Source organism: Varanus komodoensis, unplaced genomic scaffold (genome assembly GCF_004798865.1).
Source record: "Varanus komodoensis strain SLA01 unplaced genomic scaffold, ASM479886v1 scaffold8, whole genome shotgun sequence".
Lineage (NCBI taxonomy): Eukaryota > Metazoa > Chordata > Lepidosauria > Squamata > Varanidae > Varanus > Varanus komodoensis.
This window is the reverse complement of record NW_025336481.1, coordinates 10,919,328-10,939,033: the sequence shown is the minus strand read 5'-3', so window position 1 is coordinate 10,939,033 and position 19,706 is coordinate 10,919,328. Positions and strand designations below refer to the sequence as shown.

The window sequence follows — 19,706 nt, the reverse complement described above, 5'->3', positions numbered from 1 at the left end:
CTTTATTAGCTAATGACACTGATGCAAGTTTAGGGCTGACTCAGACGTCACAGTGAGACAGGGTTCTGGAGAACACGGGCCTCACTCATTCACTTGTGAATCCCACTGATTGTGACCTCTGAATTAGGCCAGATTTAGAGGTCGCAGGATTGTTGTGAGGAAGAGGAGGAACAACTTGCAAGCTTCCTTGCCTTCTGTGCAAGGTGGGATTTAAATACAACAGTAAATAATAAATAAGGTAATATACCAAGTAGCATCTTTTCATTAAACAGGCAAAATACTAGTTAATGAGGTGTAACAGAATTCTTCCTGTCTCTGAACATACCTATTTTTCATGTGGATCATATCCAATAGGGCAAAAAATACTAACCTAACTTATAGGGTGATTCACACAAAAATAATGATATAGCTCTTTTAAGACTAATCACTTATAAATGCAAAGTATGATTGCTTTTACTGAAGGTAAATTATGTGTGAGATCTTGCATATGTAGTATAAGCATAAATATAAATGACCCAAGAAACATTTCTGCATACCCCTTCTTAACCACTGTACTCAACAAGCTGACAAGCTAAACAGGGAGTTGATCCCATTCTTCTAAGAGCTTAAGGACACGTGAATTGGGGACCCTGTGTGTATAGTGAGAACAAAACAGTAACATAGTTATTCTAGATTAATCAGGATGAAAGACCAGTGTGTGAACATCCTGTAATTATGAGAGAAGAATACTAAAAAGAAAAATTATGGCTCAGTTTGCTGTTGTGTGGACTTTCCCAACCTGGTGCCTTCCAGATGTGCTGAACCACAACACTAACCATGCTGGCTGGGAAATGATGGGAGTTGTAGTCCAACACGTTCAAAGGGCATCATATTGAGAACGGCTGGTGCACAGCTCCTTTCCCCGCATTGCTGTCACGTGTTCCCTTCCCCCAAGCCCTGCTTTCTCCCTCCCCCAAATCTGCCTCCAGTGCCTTTGACACGTGTTTCTCCTCTTCGGCCCCCGTTTCGCCTCACTTTTGGCTGTTTCAAGCTACAGGTGCTACCGCTGTTTTCCTTCTTTCTTCAGCCAGCCCGACCATGATCCCTCTGCATGGCCACTAGGGACTTCCTTTCCCCTTTAATGATTGCTATTCATTTGCTTTAATTGCCCAGGAACCCCGTCGTGGCTTAACGACTCACAGATCCTGTTCAAGCTCCCCCCCTCCGGATTTTAATTTATTCCCAAATTCTTGAAGGAATTGGGAACAGAAATCTCAGGAGTTACGCGCTGCCCTTTTACAGAACATGCACTTTTGCCTGCACTCCCCGCGCGCACGTTTTTATTTAATTACATTTCGCAGAAGGCGCAGGATCTCACTCGGGCAGGAAAGGGACGGCGCCGTATGAAGAGGGCGCCCACTTTCTTGCAAAAGCAACAAGATTCTTCTGTCTGTCTTCTCCGCCCCCAAATTAAGAGCAACGTACCGCGCCCACCCCGCACCCCCCCCGCCCGGGGCGTGTCGAGAAAGGCAGGAGCAAGAATCACACGCGTGCCGCACCGCCTGTCCCCAGATCTGCCTTTCCCTGTGGGTGTTTGAAGAGGGCGCCTCTAGCCAGTTAACTCCTGACGTTTGGGTATCATGTGAATGGTTGAGTTCCCATGGTTCAGTGTGAGCTTGCTTTGCCCCACCCCATCTCCTTCTCTCTCGCTCCCCTTCCTCTGTAGATTTTAATAATTAAAATCATCATCAATGCCGGCGAAATGCAAGAGAGAAGAGGAAAAATAAAATAGGGGGCCAGAGGAGAGCTGTTTATAGGGGAGCTGTTTTTTTGGGGGGGCTTTTTCGGGGGGAAGGAGATCGAAATCGCCTTTTCTTCTCTTCTGTCTCCCTCTCTTCCCTCCACCTCTCCCTTTCTCCCGTTCGCTTCACGCATTTGCCGGAAAAGCAAAAGCGGATTCAGCCGTCTGCGAAACTAATGTGAAAAAGCAGGAGCAGCGGCAGCGAAAGGAAAGCGAGAGAGAGGGCAGAAAAAGAAGAGGGCCTTGGATCCAAACAACCACCATTAGGGGAGGAAGAAACTGCCGCCGAATATCGACAGGAGGAGGAAAATCTACCCAGCCCAGAAAGGAACGCGGGGACTCAATCTGCCTGCCTGCCAGCAGCCGAAGGGTTGGCGTTGACCCCTTCGGGCGCTTCACCCTTTTTTGGAGAGGCGGTGTGCGTGTTTGCAAGGGGGAAGCCAGCAAAGAGCGAGCGAGGAACGGCGAAAAAAGAGCGAGAAAGGCGAGAGGCGAAGAAAACGAAGAAGAAAGACATTTCTAGATTCTCCGTGCCCAGCATTTGGGGAGGTTTCTCTGCTCGGAGCTTTGCTGCCTTGGATCTGAAGGAGGATTTATATATAGAAAGGGAGAGAGCCAGCCAGCCAGCAAGAAAAAGAGTGCGCGAGAGAAGTCTCTTAATATTATTTTGCCCTCCCCCACCACTGAGGGTGGCGTGGAAGCTGGAGGGAGAGAGATATTTTTAGAAAACAACACCCTAATTTTGTTGTTGCTTCTGCTGCAGGGTGGGGGGGAGGAAAGGGAACCAGGTTTTTTTTAGCCCGTAATCCTGCGGAGAATTCCCCCCCCTTTTTGGTGGCTGCCAACTCCCCCTCCTTACCCTACCCCCAAATCCCCCCCTTTTTTCGTTTTCTTCCCTTCTTGAAAAAAGTATAAAAAGAAAGGAAGGATCTGCATTGCGAGAGGATCTGGCAGAGGTGTGGGGGAAAAGGAGGTGGAGGCCCGGCTTGAGCAGTAGCAAAGTCATCGCTCCCCCCCTTCCCCCACCCCGTAGTAGACTCCGGGCTCCGCGTTCTCCATGTCTTTGGGCAGCGGCAGCTGCGAGTAGGAGAATCAAATAAAATTTTAAAAGGGGGGGAAGGAGAGCGATTCCCCCCCGCCCGTCCTCCCAGCCTTCTCCAGCAAGCCCCGATTGCTTCCTGCTCCCCTCCCTTTTCCTCCTGTGTCCCCCTCCTTTACCCCAATCCTTCCCCCTCCCCCAATCCTTCCCCCCTCCCCCTTCCATTCCGCCCCCCAAGATGGGCTGTTTAGGGAACAGCAAGACTGAGGATCAGCGCAACGAAGAGAAGGCGCAACGCGAGGCCAACAAGAAAATCGAGAAGCAGCTACAAAAGGACAAGCAGGTCTATAGGGCCACGCACCGGCTCCTTTTGCTGGGTAAGGGCGCGCGGGCGGCGGCGGCGGCGGCGGCGGGGTGGGTGAGGAACGGCAGGCTGCCTCCCTGCCTGCCTCCGCATGCTTCGGGGAGCGGGCAGCGTTGCTCCCCAGGCCCGGATCTCCCCGGCTAACTGGTGGGCAGGGCGGCGATAACGGGGCCCGGGAGTGACTGGGCAGGAGGCGCGGTGGTGCCCTGCCTGTTTGCCTTGTCCTAGTCCCGAAGGAAATGGGCCCCGCCAGGCGCACGCACGCAGCCCGCACGCCAGGAGGAGAAAGGGCTTCGGGGGCGGGGAGAGGGGTGCTAGGATCCGGGGTGGCCCCTCTCGGCCGGACGGGTCCAGCCATCCGCGGGGCCGAGGCGGAGAGGGGGGCGCCGGGACGCGGGGTGGCGGTGAGGCAGCCGAGGCAAAGGGGGCCTGGGCGAAGGTAGGCCTCGGGCCCTCCGTCGCTGGCTCCTCGCACTGTAGTCCTGGTGGAAGGCGGGGGAGGGGAGTTGCCAGGAGGTGACAATTCGAGGGCAGAGTCGGTAGTAGCTGGCGAGGTGTCGGAGGCAGGTGGGAGAGGGTCGTGTGCCCTCTCTGCCCCCTCCACTTCTCCTGTTTTTATTACCTCTTCCACGAGCATAAAAGAAAAAGCCAGGTTGCTTTATTCTCATTGCCCTCGGAAAAAAGATCTCCCTCCGTGGATGATTAAAATAAGCTTGATCTCCCTCTCCCTCTCCCTCCCGCCCTTTTGGGACCCCCTCAGTGAATTATTTCCTACGAGGGATTCGCCCTCTTCTCAGGATTTTATTTATTTTCGAAAGATAATTAATAGCCTATAACTAAAAGCTGCCCAGACTTTTTTTTGCACTCCCTTCTTCCCAAAACATGGTTAATATAAATTTTCAAAGGTTATCTCATGCTGCCTTTTCTGTTTTTTTTCAATCCGTATTTATAATTAAATGGTGTATGGAAGGGGCTTTAAGTGGAGTACCCCCTGCTTTCAGATCGTTAGCCTGGCCACGCTTATGGGCTGAACGGGTTGTCAGCAATGATTAAGTGGAAAGTCCTTTTAAAATAGAGACAATATTTTTGCGGCCTACACTTCGTGGCATGATTTTGGGGGTGCTTGCAGCAGAACGTTAGCACTTCCGTGAAGGTACTGGCTGCTTGCAGGCTCTCTGCAGAGACTGAAGTGAATATGTTACGTGGGGATGGGATATTAAGAGAATTTGGCTTCACCTTTTGCCCGTTGGGTATAGTACACCTAGCACTCACATTCATGCAGGAAGTGTGTGGAATTTTGTAGTATGCTGTTGCATTGGAGGGAGGACTGGATGAAGAGTGTTCTGGATAAATGGGGAGGGGGGAAATGATAGTTCTGTGGGGATTACCGGGAAAGGGGATTAAAAGTCAAAGACTAAAAAGACTTGAATTCTTCCCTTTGTCACTTTTATGGTCATCATTAATGTTGGAAGCAGGGTTGGAGAGCCGGTTCCCCAGCTGTAGCTCTGTATAGATTTCAGTATCAAGGACTGGCCTACTTGATGTGTTTTCAGCTTTTCTAAAAAGTGCCTGAAGGCTCTGGATTTTCCCAAAATATTATTCTATTTTCTGTCATATAGTCTATGTGAAATCTTAGTATTTTAATTGTTTTGGAGTATTGGCTATGAATGGAGTAAGATTTTTGTGGCGGAAAAGAAAAACTAGGACTGCTTCAATAGATAATCTTTTTGGTGGTAGCTAACATGGTAAAAATGAGCTTCAAACTTACAAAGTGCCATGGAAATATGGAGTGGAGTGCCCCTGATGTTATTAATTTGAAGAAATGTAAAAATAAAGTGTAAAACTATAAGAACATCCAACGTCTTAAAGGGTCTGTGCTAGCATAACTCAGAAAAAAACTTTAATGGCTGCAGAATGCCTATGTAGAGAAGTATCTTAAAACTGATCTCAAGAATGCATACTTGGAATTAAATCTATTTAAATCAGTTGGAATCACTTCAGTGCAGATGTGTTTAAGGCACAAGATGTAAATCAGTTTTGCAGCTTAAATATCCCACATACAACATGTTATGCTGCAATCCCATAGATGCTTACCTGGGAGTAAATCTCACTGAGCTCAGTAGCACTTCTCAGTTGATATATAGGATTGGTCTATACATCTCTTTGGAAGCTATGGTTATTACAAAACTGATTGGAGAAAAATTTCAGGCTTTTCCTAATTTGAACATGGCTTCCTTATTTATCTGAAATCTGACTGGCCCAGATGTAATGGCTTTAATAACCGAAGTTATAGACACTATGAAATCTGTGATGTTATGGTGTACAATATATGATACTCAGATGTGAAAAGCCCAAGTCCACAGTTAGTAGTATTTCAGTATGTTACGAACGCATTAATGCAGTAGAAAGAGCACATAAGCATGTCATGCTACCATATCCATCTTAGCAGTCCTCCGTATGATATGTCAATTAGAAAACCATTTCATTGCCTGCTAGTGACAGATGTTCTATACTTTGTATTTACTTCATATACATACTTCGTGAGTAAAATAACTTCAGTCTTCTGTAGATAACTATTAGAAATGTCAGGAAAAGGGTTGAAATTTAAATCAGTATTTGCTTAGCTCTTCTGTGTAATTCTATATATCATGATAAACCTTCTGGATGGAAGGTTGGAGGAAACACACTTGCTTTTGATTTGACCTTTTTACTAGTTGGTATGATAGATTGATTGGTTTTTGACACATTACAGCACTGTGGCTTGCAAGTACTTTATGCAATTACTTGACTGCCTTGGAGAAATTTCACTGAACCTATTCTCATCAATATTTATCAAGAATAAGGTGATGGAATGAGGTGAAGGTCCAATGTTTTGGTATTCAAATGTTCTTGGTTGGATTTGGAGAAAACTTGATGGTAATAATTAATAGTGGCGAGATGGGGCAAGGGAGACAATTTAGATTAATGTGCAGACTGAGACACAGAAAGAGAAGGGCTATATTAGAGATTCCCCAAGAAAAAATATAGTTTGATATATAGATGCTAAAATTTAGGGCTTTGTATGACACTCAAAATGGAGGCTCATACTGTCAGTGTCGGGAAAAGCCGAGCATTGGAGAAATACAAACACTGCCTTCGTGATTACTGTCCTGCTTGGTCTCAGTAATGTCTCCTCTTTCTGAGGTTTCTGGAAGTATAATAGGGAAAAAACTGTAAAAAGATGCTAGACCATGTGTACCACCATGGCAGAACTTGTGTTCCTGTAAAAGAAGAGGGGAAGTGAGCTTTTGTATAGAAATACTGAAGCTAACAACTTGAGTGTTTGAATATCTCTGCCAGATTTTGTGGTTCAGATCTTCCACTGAGGAGACTGAGTGGGTGCAACATGCTTATTGAATGGGGAGAAAAGGGGCTTTCTTATGTGTGGGGTGGGAGAAAGAGAAAAGGACTACTTGTTCTTCATTTTGCTTCCTACATTTTTTTCATGGGGTGAGCAAAATGATATTTTCAAAATGCAAATTTGATATGCAGCTTGATGAGGGGGTGTGCAGCTTGTGGAGGTGATGGGAAGCTTTTTTTGGGAGGTAAATGGGAGATGGAGACCATGGAGAAGCTCTCGTGCAGCACCGCAACAGAATGGTGGCAAGGTTTTGTTTCAAATAGCAATGTCTCTATCCTCAGTTTCAGTGCATTTAAGTGGCTTATGGTGTGATTAAAGGTGTGATGCTTTTACAGATACAACTGGCAATTGCTTGGCTCAGCTATGAACTGCAGTAGCATTCATTCTCTTGTCTACTTGAAAGGGGTAATCATTTAAGATGACTTCCTTTTCCCCACAAGATACTGAACATGCCTTTGCCTCAGTTTCCCAATTTTGCTTCTTTTGGTGGAGATTCTGGAAAATAAATGGATAGTGAAATATTCCAGGTTTCAGCTCTGACACATGGCTTCAGCTGCACATTTATTTTTAGCTATAGTTGCAGTTTCCAGCAGCAATTACTACTTTTTTCCCGTTCAGTTTTCAGTCTTGCGGTACATAACCTAGGTTTGTGTATTTTGCCTTTTGAGCAGAAGCAGCTCAAGTGCTCTTGCAGTCCTTCTACTTATTTCTAAAACTGATTTATTTTCATTTTATAGGTGCTGGTGAATCTGGTAAAAGCACAATTGTCAAACAAATGAGGATCTTGCATGTGAATGGATTTAATGCAGAGTAAGTCATATGTATTCTTACTGTATTTGAAATTGTAAATATATGTTTCATTCTATGAGTACTAGAGCAATTGGATATACCAGCTTGGAGAGGATTTATTGACTTTTTGTTTTTTCTGCATTGCTTTGTTTAGTTTGGGATATGATGACTGAACTTTACAAGTATGTAACGGTGTCTGCTTTTAGGAATTGCATCAAGTTTTCATTTGTCAGCCTTTATGAAGACAAAGTTTTTGCTGCAGTTTCTCTTACAGTATGGCTGTCATGCTAGGGTCTGTTATACTGCTTTAGTTGTCTTTCTCCGAACATTTTTCACATAGAAAGGTAAAACACACAATAAAACTGCATGTATGCAATGAAGGACCATTAAGGTTTGCTTCACAAAATTTGTCTTGCACTGGAATTACGCTTTGGACCACCAGTGGGCTTTTATGATTGCTGTTTGGTTTCCATAGTTAGAATAAAGTTTCATTAAAAGTATTTTTGTTGTGTCCCTGCAACTTTTTGGTTGCTTTTAATGGGTCAAGAACCATGGAAGGCATATCAAGGCTTAATTTGCAATTCAGTATTTTATATAAATCTTTAAACATAACTTCATCACTGACAACTTCTCTCTTTGGGCATTTGGGCAAAAGTATAACTGGAGTAATCCCTGTAAAAGAGCAAGATTTTTCCCCCTGTAAAATTTTAAGCAAAGCTTATTCAACTTAAAAATACTGCAGTTACTATTCTGTTTTGATGTTCTATAATTTGCAGAGAAGTGTGTGCTCCTAAATCATACTACATTTTTGTTTTCAGAACACTATTTTCAAAATTTAGCTTTCACAATAACGCTCCGTAGTTTCTTTATTTTGGTAACATCAGGCAAGAACCCAGAAATTTGTTCAGCAAATTCAGTACATGCAAGTACAGTTTCATGAGTCTTCAGTAGCAGCTGCAGCAAAGCAAAGGAGTCTAGAAACTTGGAGAAGGGCAGTGGGGGCAGGGTTTGCAAAGGCATTTTGTGGTATGCCATGATAAGTCTGATGATCAAAGAATAAATGTAAAAAATAACCCCACCCACAAATGCATTGACTGGCCAGAATGAGGTGTTTGGTTTCCCCATTGTGCTTCCATCAATCACATTATGGCTGGAATTTAACATGAGAGACCTCCTTGGTCCAATCAAAGGTCTATCATTCTGTTTCCTACAGTGGAAGTGCAAGGTGATTGATAGTACTGCCTTTTTTTGCTAACCCCCCCACCCCCAGCTAATTGTCATCTGTGAATGTGTCTAATCTGATTTCAAGGCAATTTAAATTGATATTGCTTCATTTTTAGGCAACAGTTCCATAATTCAACTGTGTGCCGTGTGTTTATTGTCTACTTGAATCTACTGCCTTGAGTCTGAGCTATGAGAGAGTGAGACAAAAAATATATCTCCACACCATTGATTATTTTATAAAGGCTATCATGTTGTTGTTGAAAATTAGTTTTCCTATTTTTCTACAAAGCCCCTGAAGCTTTAGCCTTTCCTTCTAGGAAAGTTTGTTATTGCTTTCTTTTATGTTTTTTTCCTATGGCATGTTTGAGATGAAGTTACCATAGAAGTACATAGTATTCCAGATATGACTTCATAGTTTTGATAAAGTCATGACAATAATACTTCTCTTTTTATCTCCTGGTTTGAATGACACAGCAGCCTACCATAGGACACTGTGGCACATGTTTTCAGCCTTTATGGTTACGCAAGCCCTATTTGGGGGTTGACAGTCCTCCTCATGTGGTGTTTACCAGGGGTTATTTGAGGGTTAAGCAGCCCTCAGTTATATGTGGGTTGCATAATCCTCAGATAACATCCCCCACCCTCTTGCCAGGTTCAGATGACATGACAAGCCTTGGCAACCCTTGGCCAGGGCTTGCATATTAACAACTGTGACTAGCATACATTATCTCACAATGGGATATTGTGTGGTGCAAACTGGGCCCACTGATTAGCAAGAAAGCAGTTAGTAGCTACAGCGTGTGTGATATACAGCGTGTGATTTACAGCCGGCTTTGCTTGATAGCTGTCACAGTAACCATATAAAAATGTTGATTGTGGATTCATGTGGTTCTTGTTTTTAAGCAGAAAATGTGTCACCATTGATGCAGAAGAATTACTTCAAGTCATGTGACTTTGATTTGTAACTTAGTTGGTGTTATCACACAGTCTGAAAGACTCTCACCTGTCTTAAAGAATCTTACCTGTTTTATGTATTTGGGACTGATACCATTTTGAACACCTACTCCTTTAGGGGTTCTGCATCAGATGTAATTATCTTTGAGAATTCAGTTAACACAATCTTAGCATGCACATGGCAACCTGGCAAAACCTGCTTTGTTCCAGCATGGTGAAAAGTTAGGTTTCACATTTTTAATAAAGAATTAAATATTAGACTTTCTAATCCCAGTCTTGTAGGTGAAACTCAGCTGTTTGGTATTCTGCTAGTAATTACAGAAAATTACATTCTTTTGTTGATGTGTGTGCATAATTGCTGAAAGCCTGAAAAAATGCAAGCGATGTTGGGAATTTGCTGCTTTTCTGTGTGCTCTGTGTGCGTATCACACTGCTCCCCTTTTCCACAGAAATTTTGTTTCTCCTTTTGCCATTGGTCTTATTCATTCTTTCCCATGCAGTAGCAAAATTAAGGTTCTTACAGGGCAGTACAGTTGTCATTGGAGCTTCCCTGTGAATTTTGCTTAGCACCCTCTCTTGCTGCCTTTAAGCAAGTGATAAATACGATATCACAAAGTTATTGTCTTAAAATTTTCTAGTGTAAGTCACTTTATGAGGGCTTGGGTAGGATACGCTGGGTAGAAATTAATATAAACATACTTTACTGAAAGTCATTTAGAAGCTTGCCAATGTGGAGTACTGATTCTCCCAGATCTGCAGAAATATTGTACCACCCTCCATAATATTCTATGAATCACTTGGGAAACTATTTTATTGCAATATAGGTTGGAGTACATATGAATTTGACATACTGAGTGGCATTCAGTGCTGCCCCTCTGCTGTTAGAAGGCACCTTGATCCCATGGAAGCTTTTATTCCTCTGTGGAATACAGAGGAAGGTGATTATTAATGATGCACCTTCTCTCCTGAAGCCCATGCCACTTCTCATGCAGTTAGAAGGGCCTCTCTTGGGGTTCTGGCAAAAATCACTTCCTGTTCAGTTCTGCTGATGAAAGTTTCTGCTATATCAAAGAGCCTTCCTTAAGTTGACAAACTGGATACAACATTATTTCTAGTGCTGTATTTACACACTATTATCAGCAGTCTGTTCTAAAATATACCTAATTATTGGTCATCACAAAAGATTGACTTCTGTCTGAATACCTTAAACTTATTAGTTGGTGGAAATTCAGACGAAAAATTTAGAATAGGACAGCTATCTTTTCTCCTGCCAAACAGCTGAAGAGCATCCTTGATTTGAGGGTGCTGATTTAGGGTTACTTTACTACTGAAGGCTAGAAACCATTTATTTATTTAAAAGATTGACAAAAGATCAATCCGTGCTTAACTTTTATTTTGCATTTCTTTTAAAATGTTCAACTACCTTTATAGGTAGCACTCTTAAATTTATAAGCCTGCCTATAATTTACTTCTCTCATAAGCCTTTTCCAGATTAAACTGTGATTCTAGGAATCTGTTGGTAAAAAAAAATAAAATAAAAGTTTGTTCAGTGGACAACAGTGACCACAACTGAAAATTAGAAAATTTATCTAGAGCAGAAAAAGTAGCCTAAATATGCTCAGCACAATATGAAACTTTCATTCTTCAGATCCATTTCCTCTTATTCCTTATCACCTGATGCCTGTTCTTTCTCGTTGTGTTCAGCCATCAAAGGAAGAAGCCGGGGGTGAGGAGAACCAAGAATCAAACCAGGAATTTAACAAGGACATTTTTTTCTTACAGTAGAGTCTTGAAATATTCATCGGGAAGTAAATAAGGAAGGTTGGATGTATGGCTTCCATCGAAGTGATTATTTTCTGTAGGTGAATGGTAGTATGCTTATTTGGATCAATAAATATAAATTGTGTGTGTGCAGATGCGCATACATTATTATTGCCAGTATAATCCAGGCCACTAAATGCTTACCCAAATGAAAATGTGTTCTAGTGTGCTGAGAAGCAGTTCTCTGTTCTGGCAGATCTGAAGCATAGAACAGTAAAGTTGGGTGCAATTGCTGAGAACATGCATCTTTGCGCTGTTGTTCAAACCTCATACATGAATGATGCTAAGAGTGTGCCACTGTTTTATGATGAACTATGATGGTAATACATGAGAAAGAGTTCCGTTTTTATGATTCAAAGTCCTTTTTCCTTTCCAGGACTCTTAATCAAAACCTTGTACAGTAAAGTCCTTCCCTTGGATGAGATTTAAGCAAACTATCTGTATTCAAGGTTGCATCTGTCACCTCTTTGCTGTACATCAGGCAGTGATGAGAAGTGTAATAAAATAAACTGTTGAAATATCTGTTCCTTTCCCAGATGTTTTGAAGACCAAAATCAGTACCATCTTAATAACCAGCAGGTAGTTGATGTTGGCTTCAAAAAACTGTTATTCTTGTGTACTTTATCTTAGGTTTGTATAAGTAGTCCTTAAGGATTGTTCTGTTCCATGGATCTCCAGTGTCAGAGGGCAGGATTCATATGCATGACCCGTATTAAATTGTGTGTGTGGTGGTGGAGGGGGGGCATTTCACTAGATGGTGCTGATTTAATTTAGTCTGCAAAAAAATCATATGACTCTTCCCTCTGGTTTTGCTGTTTATGGAAGTGTTCTTCCCAGCTCAGCCCCCAAAGCCCAGTGAAGATAGGAAGCAATCTGTGCAGGGAAGTGGGTAAATTCTGGAAATGTGATCTTGGTTAGCAATTCAGTGCTTGGGCAATCAGTGCAGGTAAGAGCATGTTCTGACTTTTAGAGACTTCACCTGGATTCATTCATACTTTCAGCTCTCCATGGCTGTGATTTTGATTGGGCTGTGGAGGAACAATGCATAAATTTTTAAATGCTATTCGTTGGTCCTTGTCTGATTTAGGAGAGTTTAAGAAAGCCAAATGATCTTCCGTGCATCAGTTTGATTAATCTTAAGTTTGTATGGCTGTAATTAGGTGTGAAATGCCTAAGTCTCTCTTGAAAAAAACAGCTGCAGAAGAGTCAAATATAATCCTGAAATTTATATATTTTGTTCAATAATTTTAGAAAGATTTGCTGGGACATTTAGAATGTTTATTTATTTATTTATTTAAAACATTTCTATGCCGCCCCATTCGCCGAAGCCTCAGGGTGGCTCACAACATAAAATTAGAATATAATACATTCAAAATATACAACAAATTAACAATATAAAATAAGTCGCCCTGGCCAGATAAAATAAGCTTCCCATTGAAGTCTGGGCCCAATTCAAGGTGTTGGTGATGACCTATAAAGCCCTAAATGGCTTGGGTCCTGGTTAGCTGAAGGAGCACTTACATCCATATACGCCCGCCCGCCCCTTGAGCTCTGTGGGAGAGGCCCTTCTCCGGGAACCCTCCGTGAAAGAAATTAGGAGGGTAGGTACTCGGAGGAGGGCTTTCTCTGCGGTGGCGCCCAATCTGTGGGATGCGCTCCCCAGAGAGGTCCACCTGGCGCCATCGTTATTTGTTTTTCGGCGCCAGGCGAAGACCTTTTTATTTAAACGTCATTTTAATTGTTAATATTATTTGCTTATTTTATCTGGCCAGGGCGACTTATTTTATATTGTTAATTTGTTGTATATTTTGAATGTATTATATTTTAATTTTATGTTGTGAGCTGCCCTGAGGCTTTGGCGAATGGGGCGGCATAGAAATGTTTTAAATAAATAAATAAACAAGCATTCTAAATGTCCCAGGAAATCTTTTTAAAATTATTGAATAAAATATATAAATTTCAGGATTATATTTGACTCTTCTGCAGCTGTTTTTTTTCAAGAGAGACTTAGGCATTTCACACCTAATTACAACTTGTGTTGGCAAGATATATGGAGAGGCATTTGCTAAGTTTAGCATCTTGCATGATCATTGGGCTGACCAGTACATTTTTTCCAAAACTTGTAAATACCTGTAAACCTAGACTGTACCCTAACCTCTCAGAATATGTATGCTTCTTTGCTTCACCTTCCTGTACATGCATGCCCCACCCCTCTTTTCAGTGTGCTGATCTGTAGAACCCTGCTAGTCCACATCTCTCTCCTTGCTGTGCTTGATACTTCAACAGCTACTGGAATTCCCAGGTATATTTTTCTAGCTGTCCTGGGTCCAGCAGTTGGAAGAAGCAGTGAGTAGTTAAAAAGAACACTGCTGTGTTCTTCTCCTAGTACATGCAGGAAAAGGCAAAGTGGCACAGATTCTCCTGTAGAATATTTGGGCATGCATGTCCTCTGTCCCAGGACACCCAGAAGTGGGAGCCACTTGCAGGCACAGGGAAAGCAAAATTGGCTACCAAGCACCTCGCTTCTTGAAGTCTACTTGAACCATCATTTTAAGAACTACTTATTATATGTTGCCATTTGGCAACTAAGTACATAATTTTACCTATGAAAGTGAACTGCAATTGGCTATAAATGCTACAAGACAGTATGCTGTTACCCACTACTATAAACTTGCAGAAGTGACAGAGAAGTAAATTAACTCAATTTCAACATATATATCTACCATCTTCAGACACCAAGTATTGCAATTTGTACAGTGCATTTGTTGTTATAGAATGGGGGAAGGTAAAGCTTATAGATATCTAAATTACATAGTAAAGATAGGAAGTAGGAACCATGGGAAAGGATGAAAGATGCATGGTACCCACTAAAGTCAAGATGTGTGGGTTGAACAGGATTTTTTTTCTTAATTGTCTGGACAAATATTTAAATAATAAATGCATGTGTCTTTTTAAATGTAAGTAGATAATAGGAGGGGGAGCTTAATCATACATCTTGGTAACATTTGAAGGGTGAGTGGGTGATTAAATGTATCCCAACATCCATGCACAAAGACAGCAAAAGACACACATTCAAGCTTACTCAGTTGCATGCTAGACACCTGCAACAATTTTTGAGTGCTACTATTGAAGGAAAATGAGCACACATTGGGAGCTAGTTTGTGGACCCTTCTGTTTACAGCAAGTAGGATAACATGATAAGTTTTTTTTGATAATGCTGGACTCTACTAGGACATCAAGTAATGAGTACAGATACAAAAATATACTTTTACCTTTGTGCCTACTTCCTTTGTCTTCTAAAAGCAAATTCTAAGATTTTTCTATTTGATTTTCTTGTACTTATACCTGAATGGAGAGGGAACTCTGCCAATTCTTCTCCCCTCTTCTCTCTCATCTTGTCTCTTCTGTAAAGAAAATGGCACTCCTTGTGTTATGCATGTATCTAGTATCAAGGACACTGTTACTTAAATAAGAGAAGATTTAAAGTATGAATTTATAATGAAGAGAAGTCTGCAGTATCTACTAAGATTAGGACAGAAGTCTGTGTTTTAGAAAAGTAGATTTTAACAGTAAATGGGCAAAACTTCTGTTAGAAAAGTGGTAGAATGATCTACTCAAGGAATCTGAGAACATAAAAAGCAGGGCATAACATAAGAAAGTTAGGTAGGAATCTATCAGTTGTCTGTGTTGAAGACAACTCTCTCACAGAAACTTTAAATTATGTGTTATAAAACAATTACCTGTTTTCTGTCCAGTTAGGCCAGTGTTACCTTGTCAGACATAAAGAGGTAAAGTACATATTAGAATGGAAAGACAGATTTGGTGCTGTATAGGCAGTCCCTTGGTTACTAATGAGTTCATTCCCTGAGAAAATGAAATTCATTTTAAAATTAGACTTGTATGTAAGTTGGATCACGTATAGTTGGCTCTCCACAGTTGCAGGGGTTAGGGGCACAGAACCCCCATGAAAGTGCAAAAACAACAAATATCTCTCAGCACACACTCTTCCCAAATGCATCAGTGCCACCTCTTTGCAGTAAGGAAATGCAGAGAAATTTTTCTCTCCAGATGGACAGGGCAGGAGAGCCTGTTTTGGGGGCTTCTTTCTCTACCTTTTTGTTTCTTCTCTCTCTATGGTGATGATGATTTCCTGCAGAATTTTTTTTTAAAATAATGAGCTTTATGGCAGTTAATTCATAAGTACAGGTTGTTCATAACTCAGATGTTTGTAACTTGGGGTCTGCCAGTAGTTGTGTTCATGGGATCATTGTAGTGGATTGTGGGTTGCAGCAAGTGATACTGGCCATTTAGAATGTTCAAGCTGTGGTTGGTAGTTGCCATGGTTTATCATGACATCCAAATGCAGTGAGAAGTTTTGCAGTTGACAAACCACCAACATTAAAACAATCTGAGTTGGCATGATTAAAAACAGTAGCCCACTGTTGCTGGGTTAGGATGTCAAGCTAAGCTTACAGCAATGTCCTGCTATGCCTTGAGTAGTCAAAATGGCTGCCAGAGCAAGCTATAATGGACCATGGGCATAAATAAACAATGGTGGGCTGTGGTGATCATGTGGACTAGATCAATATGTTGCTGGCTGTGTTCTTCATTTGCAACTATCTTAGTGATTCATTCTTCATCCTCAGATTTTTTTAAATCATATTTGTTAGATCAGATAAGTCATCTGATTATTGGGAGGGAAGTGGAACTGGTAAAACTTAACTTTTCTTGTACTAATCTTGAAAATTTTAAATGCAGAATGTTTTAATTTTCAAACCTTTAAAAATATGTTCTACAGCCTATGCATCTTGATTTTTCTGCTTTCTCTGCAGAGTGAGAACTTTCAACATAGGTTTAGGGTTATTGAAACTGATAATTGCCAACAGTGGCATCAGTGTGGGTGACAGTGTGGGCGGAGGAGAAGAAATGGAACAACATGTAACCGATTGCTTACATGCATTGTGTGCTCTCAGGATCAGGGCTATTGGATATTCAGTACCTGATAAAGATGCAGTTGGGAAATTGAATACCAGACCCCAATAGTAGTTCAACAATGAGGGAGGGACAAGGAGGTAGAGAAGGGTATACTCAGTAAAGTTCCACCATAGTTACAAGAAGTCCATGGAGTTGTTCTTGAGTAAGCCTGGGGTGGCTTATGTTTTGGGCTTTTCTTTAAGATGATACTCATAACGATTACCCATGTCATTTACTTACCCATGTCCATATTTGATGCCTTAAGCTCTTAGGTCCTCATGTTACTGCATGGTCTCTGGAATAGCAACTGCACAATATAGCAGTTACCCAAGGAAGAATGTTAAAGAATCAGGGCACAGAAGTATGATTTATTCCTCTCCTTCCCCCTTTGGCTATCTGGTACTACTTTCGCCTTTACAAGTTGTAAGTTCGGCAATATGTGTGAAAATAAATCCATAATATTTTAGAAGCTAGGCCAGAGTTTGTTTGTGTTTTTATCCTTCTGTCGCAGCTCCTGGTTAATTTTATAATGTAGTTTTCCTGACTTCTCAATTGCATTTCTTAAAAATTTAAAGGACAAAATAGCTTTTACTGTGGTCTGCAATGACAAATGAAGTAAATCCTGGACCATTTGTAACTATGGAAGTCTTGAGTGCTAATTTACCTCCTGTCTGAAAAATCAGGTTTAAAGGGACTGTAGTGATCGAAAATAAAGTTTAAATATATTGAGAATATATAAATATATAGATATTTATGTATTTATATATTTATAACTGCTTAAGTGTAGCAAGTGAGAACTATTTCATGTTAGTTGAGAAGCTGCTAAGAGGTAATGAAAAGTTTATGTTGTCATTAAAATGTCACTGGAACACTGACCCTGTGTGGATGGTCAAATTCTGGCTTAATAAGTCAATATATATTGTATGCAGCCTCTTTGTTCCTTTCCAACATATCTTTTTGCATAGGTGGGGAAACAAGCCAGAAGGCTATGGTATTAATTATTCTATTTATTTAAAACATTTGTATCCCATCCTATACATTAAAGTCTCAAGATGGTCCAACAAGAAAGGCACAGCATAATATCTATGATAAAGCCCTAACTAAAATAAACATTAAGTCTTAAAATAATGGGAAACAGTAGCTGTTTATTGCAGCCAAAATAGGAAACTGACTAAAGACTTCCAAATTACTCAGGATTCATAAAGAAAGTGAAACTATATGCTAGATTATTTGGAAACCATTTGATAAAATTGCCCAGTTTAGATGTAACAGGAAGCTATGATTAAATGCTGCTTTTTGGGTTGGACGAAATGAGAGAAAAGTGCTATATGCTTCTAAATGATGCTTATGCATATCATGGCTTGCTATGAACACATGCAGCCATTATTTCTAGTTAAAAATTAATAAAACACAGTGTATGAACAAAGGACTGTAGGCATAATAAGCAATAGTCTGTTTGTGATGGTTGTGGAATAAAAAAGCAAGGTTGATATACTAGCCTGTCTAATTTTATTTTTAGGTGAAAAGCCTAAAAAGGCTTTCTTTTTCTAATTTCCTTTCTTCCTTCTAAATTTGTCCAGCATGCTGTTTTTCCTTTTCTTCCTTTTGTTCCATCAGTGGTTATTATATGAAAGGCTATATGCATTTATAAGCTTGTTGTAAGGCTAGAGTGCTGATTCATGTTTGCTTACTGTGGTGCTTGTTTGTTTGTGTCCATGTTAAAAACATTAGACTTCTCCAATTTTTTAAGAAATAAAAAACTTGTACTCTGGAGTAATTTTTTGGCTCTTTGGAGAATTGTATTTTGAACATTGAAAACTTTTTGAGTAAGCAAAATCTTCCCAAGAATGTTTGACAGATAAAATCAAATTTATTATCTTACACTATGCTACTTTCATGAGAAGAATTGTAATTAAGTTAATAATCTTGAGTCTTTTGGACATTCAGTTTGGCTCTTTTTCTTGTTACATTCAGATGGAGTGTCAGTCTTGGTGAAGACGGAATGCCAAAAGACTGTTCCTGCTGGCTTCAAATATGTGCACATCTGTCTGTATTGCAAATGCTATGAGTTCAGCTATGTACTAGGACCCACTGAGATTAATTGCTTTAGCCAAACTGTTGTATGTAAAAATAACAAAGTTCTTAATGTGGGTCTTCAGAGAGGACTAGGTGTGATTAAAACAGCTTCAGTTTGTCCAGAAAGTATTTTCTATCCTTTTGTACTAGTTTACTTCTGAGCAATTTCACCTCTGAAAAATTCTGTTGTTTTCCATTAAGGTAACAGGCGCTAGAGCTTAGCTGTAAGATTTTACTGCTGAGTTATATATCAGATCCAAATTTGGGATGATTATAATTCCAGAATATGTGGTACCACAAACCTCAAGTTCAGAGTTTAGATTTTCTGTGACACATTTAGCTTAACTCTTAATTTGCTTGTCTTTCTGAAATTAAGTGAAAGTACATTGGTGTGTTTGCTCACATTCATCCAATTTGCTGTTGCATTGCTTTTTATTCCTCTACTCTTGTTATTGGTTAACCTTCCCCTCTTTCCATTTACACTTAGATTATATGCTCTTTAGGACATTCACTTGCTTTTGTTACTTCTATTATTTATATATAATATTAATATTACTTTCAATTGTAGTGTACACTTTTACTAAATTATGGAACTGCATTTCAGAGTTTTAAGGTTCACATGCCTGCTACTGAGGTCCAAAATGGCTGAACTGTTCTTTTTGTAAGTTCTGCTATTTAGATTGGTTGTGGGGTTCTGGTTACAAAGAATCTAATGCTATTTAATATATAATACTTTTGGCCAGACCTGCTTTTTGCTAAATGTGTTTAACAGTACACCTGTAAAATGATAAAGCGGTGTAGATTTGTCTAGTAGAAAGTACTAAAGATCATTGTGTGGCATAATCTCTCAAATTAGAGCACTCTTCATTAATACATGAAGCAGGTACCTTCATTTTATAGATAAAGGAAGTCCCCAGGTTATGAATGAGTTCTGTTCCTGAGAAAATGGAAATATGTCTTTACGATGAATTTGTGATCACATATAGTCAGCATTCCACATTAATGGGGGTAGGGGCACAGGACTCCCATGAAAGTGGAAGAATCACAAATATCTCTAGGACCCTCCCCCTGCCCAAACTCACCAGTGCACCAGTGCTGCCTGTTTGCAGCAAAGAAATGCAGAAAGATTGCCCTTTCCAGATGGATGGGGCAGGAAGCCCTGCTTTGGAGGGCTCTCTCTCTACCTTTCACTTTCTCTTTGGTGATGCTTTGGAGGCAGTCCCTCTCTCCCCTTTCTCTCCTCTATGGAGGTGATGATTTTCAGCAATAACTTTTAAAAAATAAA

At 40.6% G+C, this 19,706-nt stretch overlaps 1 protein-coding gene across 3 annotated transcripts in view; it reads left to right on the top strand.

Moving 5' to 3' along the window:
* The first annotated feature begins 3,022 nt into the window (after positions 1–3,022).
* Positions 3,023–19,706, top strand: part of GNAS (GNAS complex locus) — a 126,984-nt gene continuing 110,300 nt past the window's right edge. Inside the window, exons 1-2 of one of the 3 annotated variants that reach the window (XM_044455394.1) lie at positions 3,023–3,196; positions 7,321–7,393. In XM_044455394.1, the coding sequence (XP_044311329.1) occupies positions 3,058–3,196; positions 7,321–7,393 (212 nt within the window). In that variant the 5' untranslated portion in view covers positions 3,023–3,057. The remainder of the gene's footprint in view (positions 3,197–7,320; positions 7,394–19,706) is intronic. The other 2 variants (XM_044455395.1, XM_044455396.1) reach the window with 2 other exon arrangements.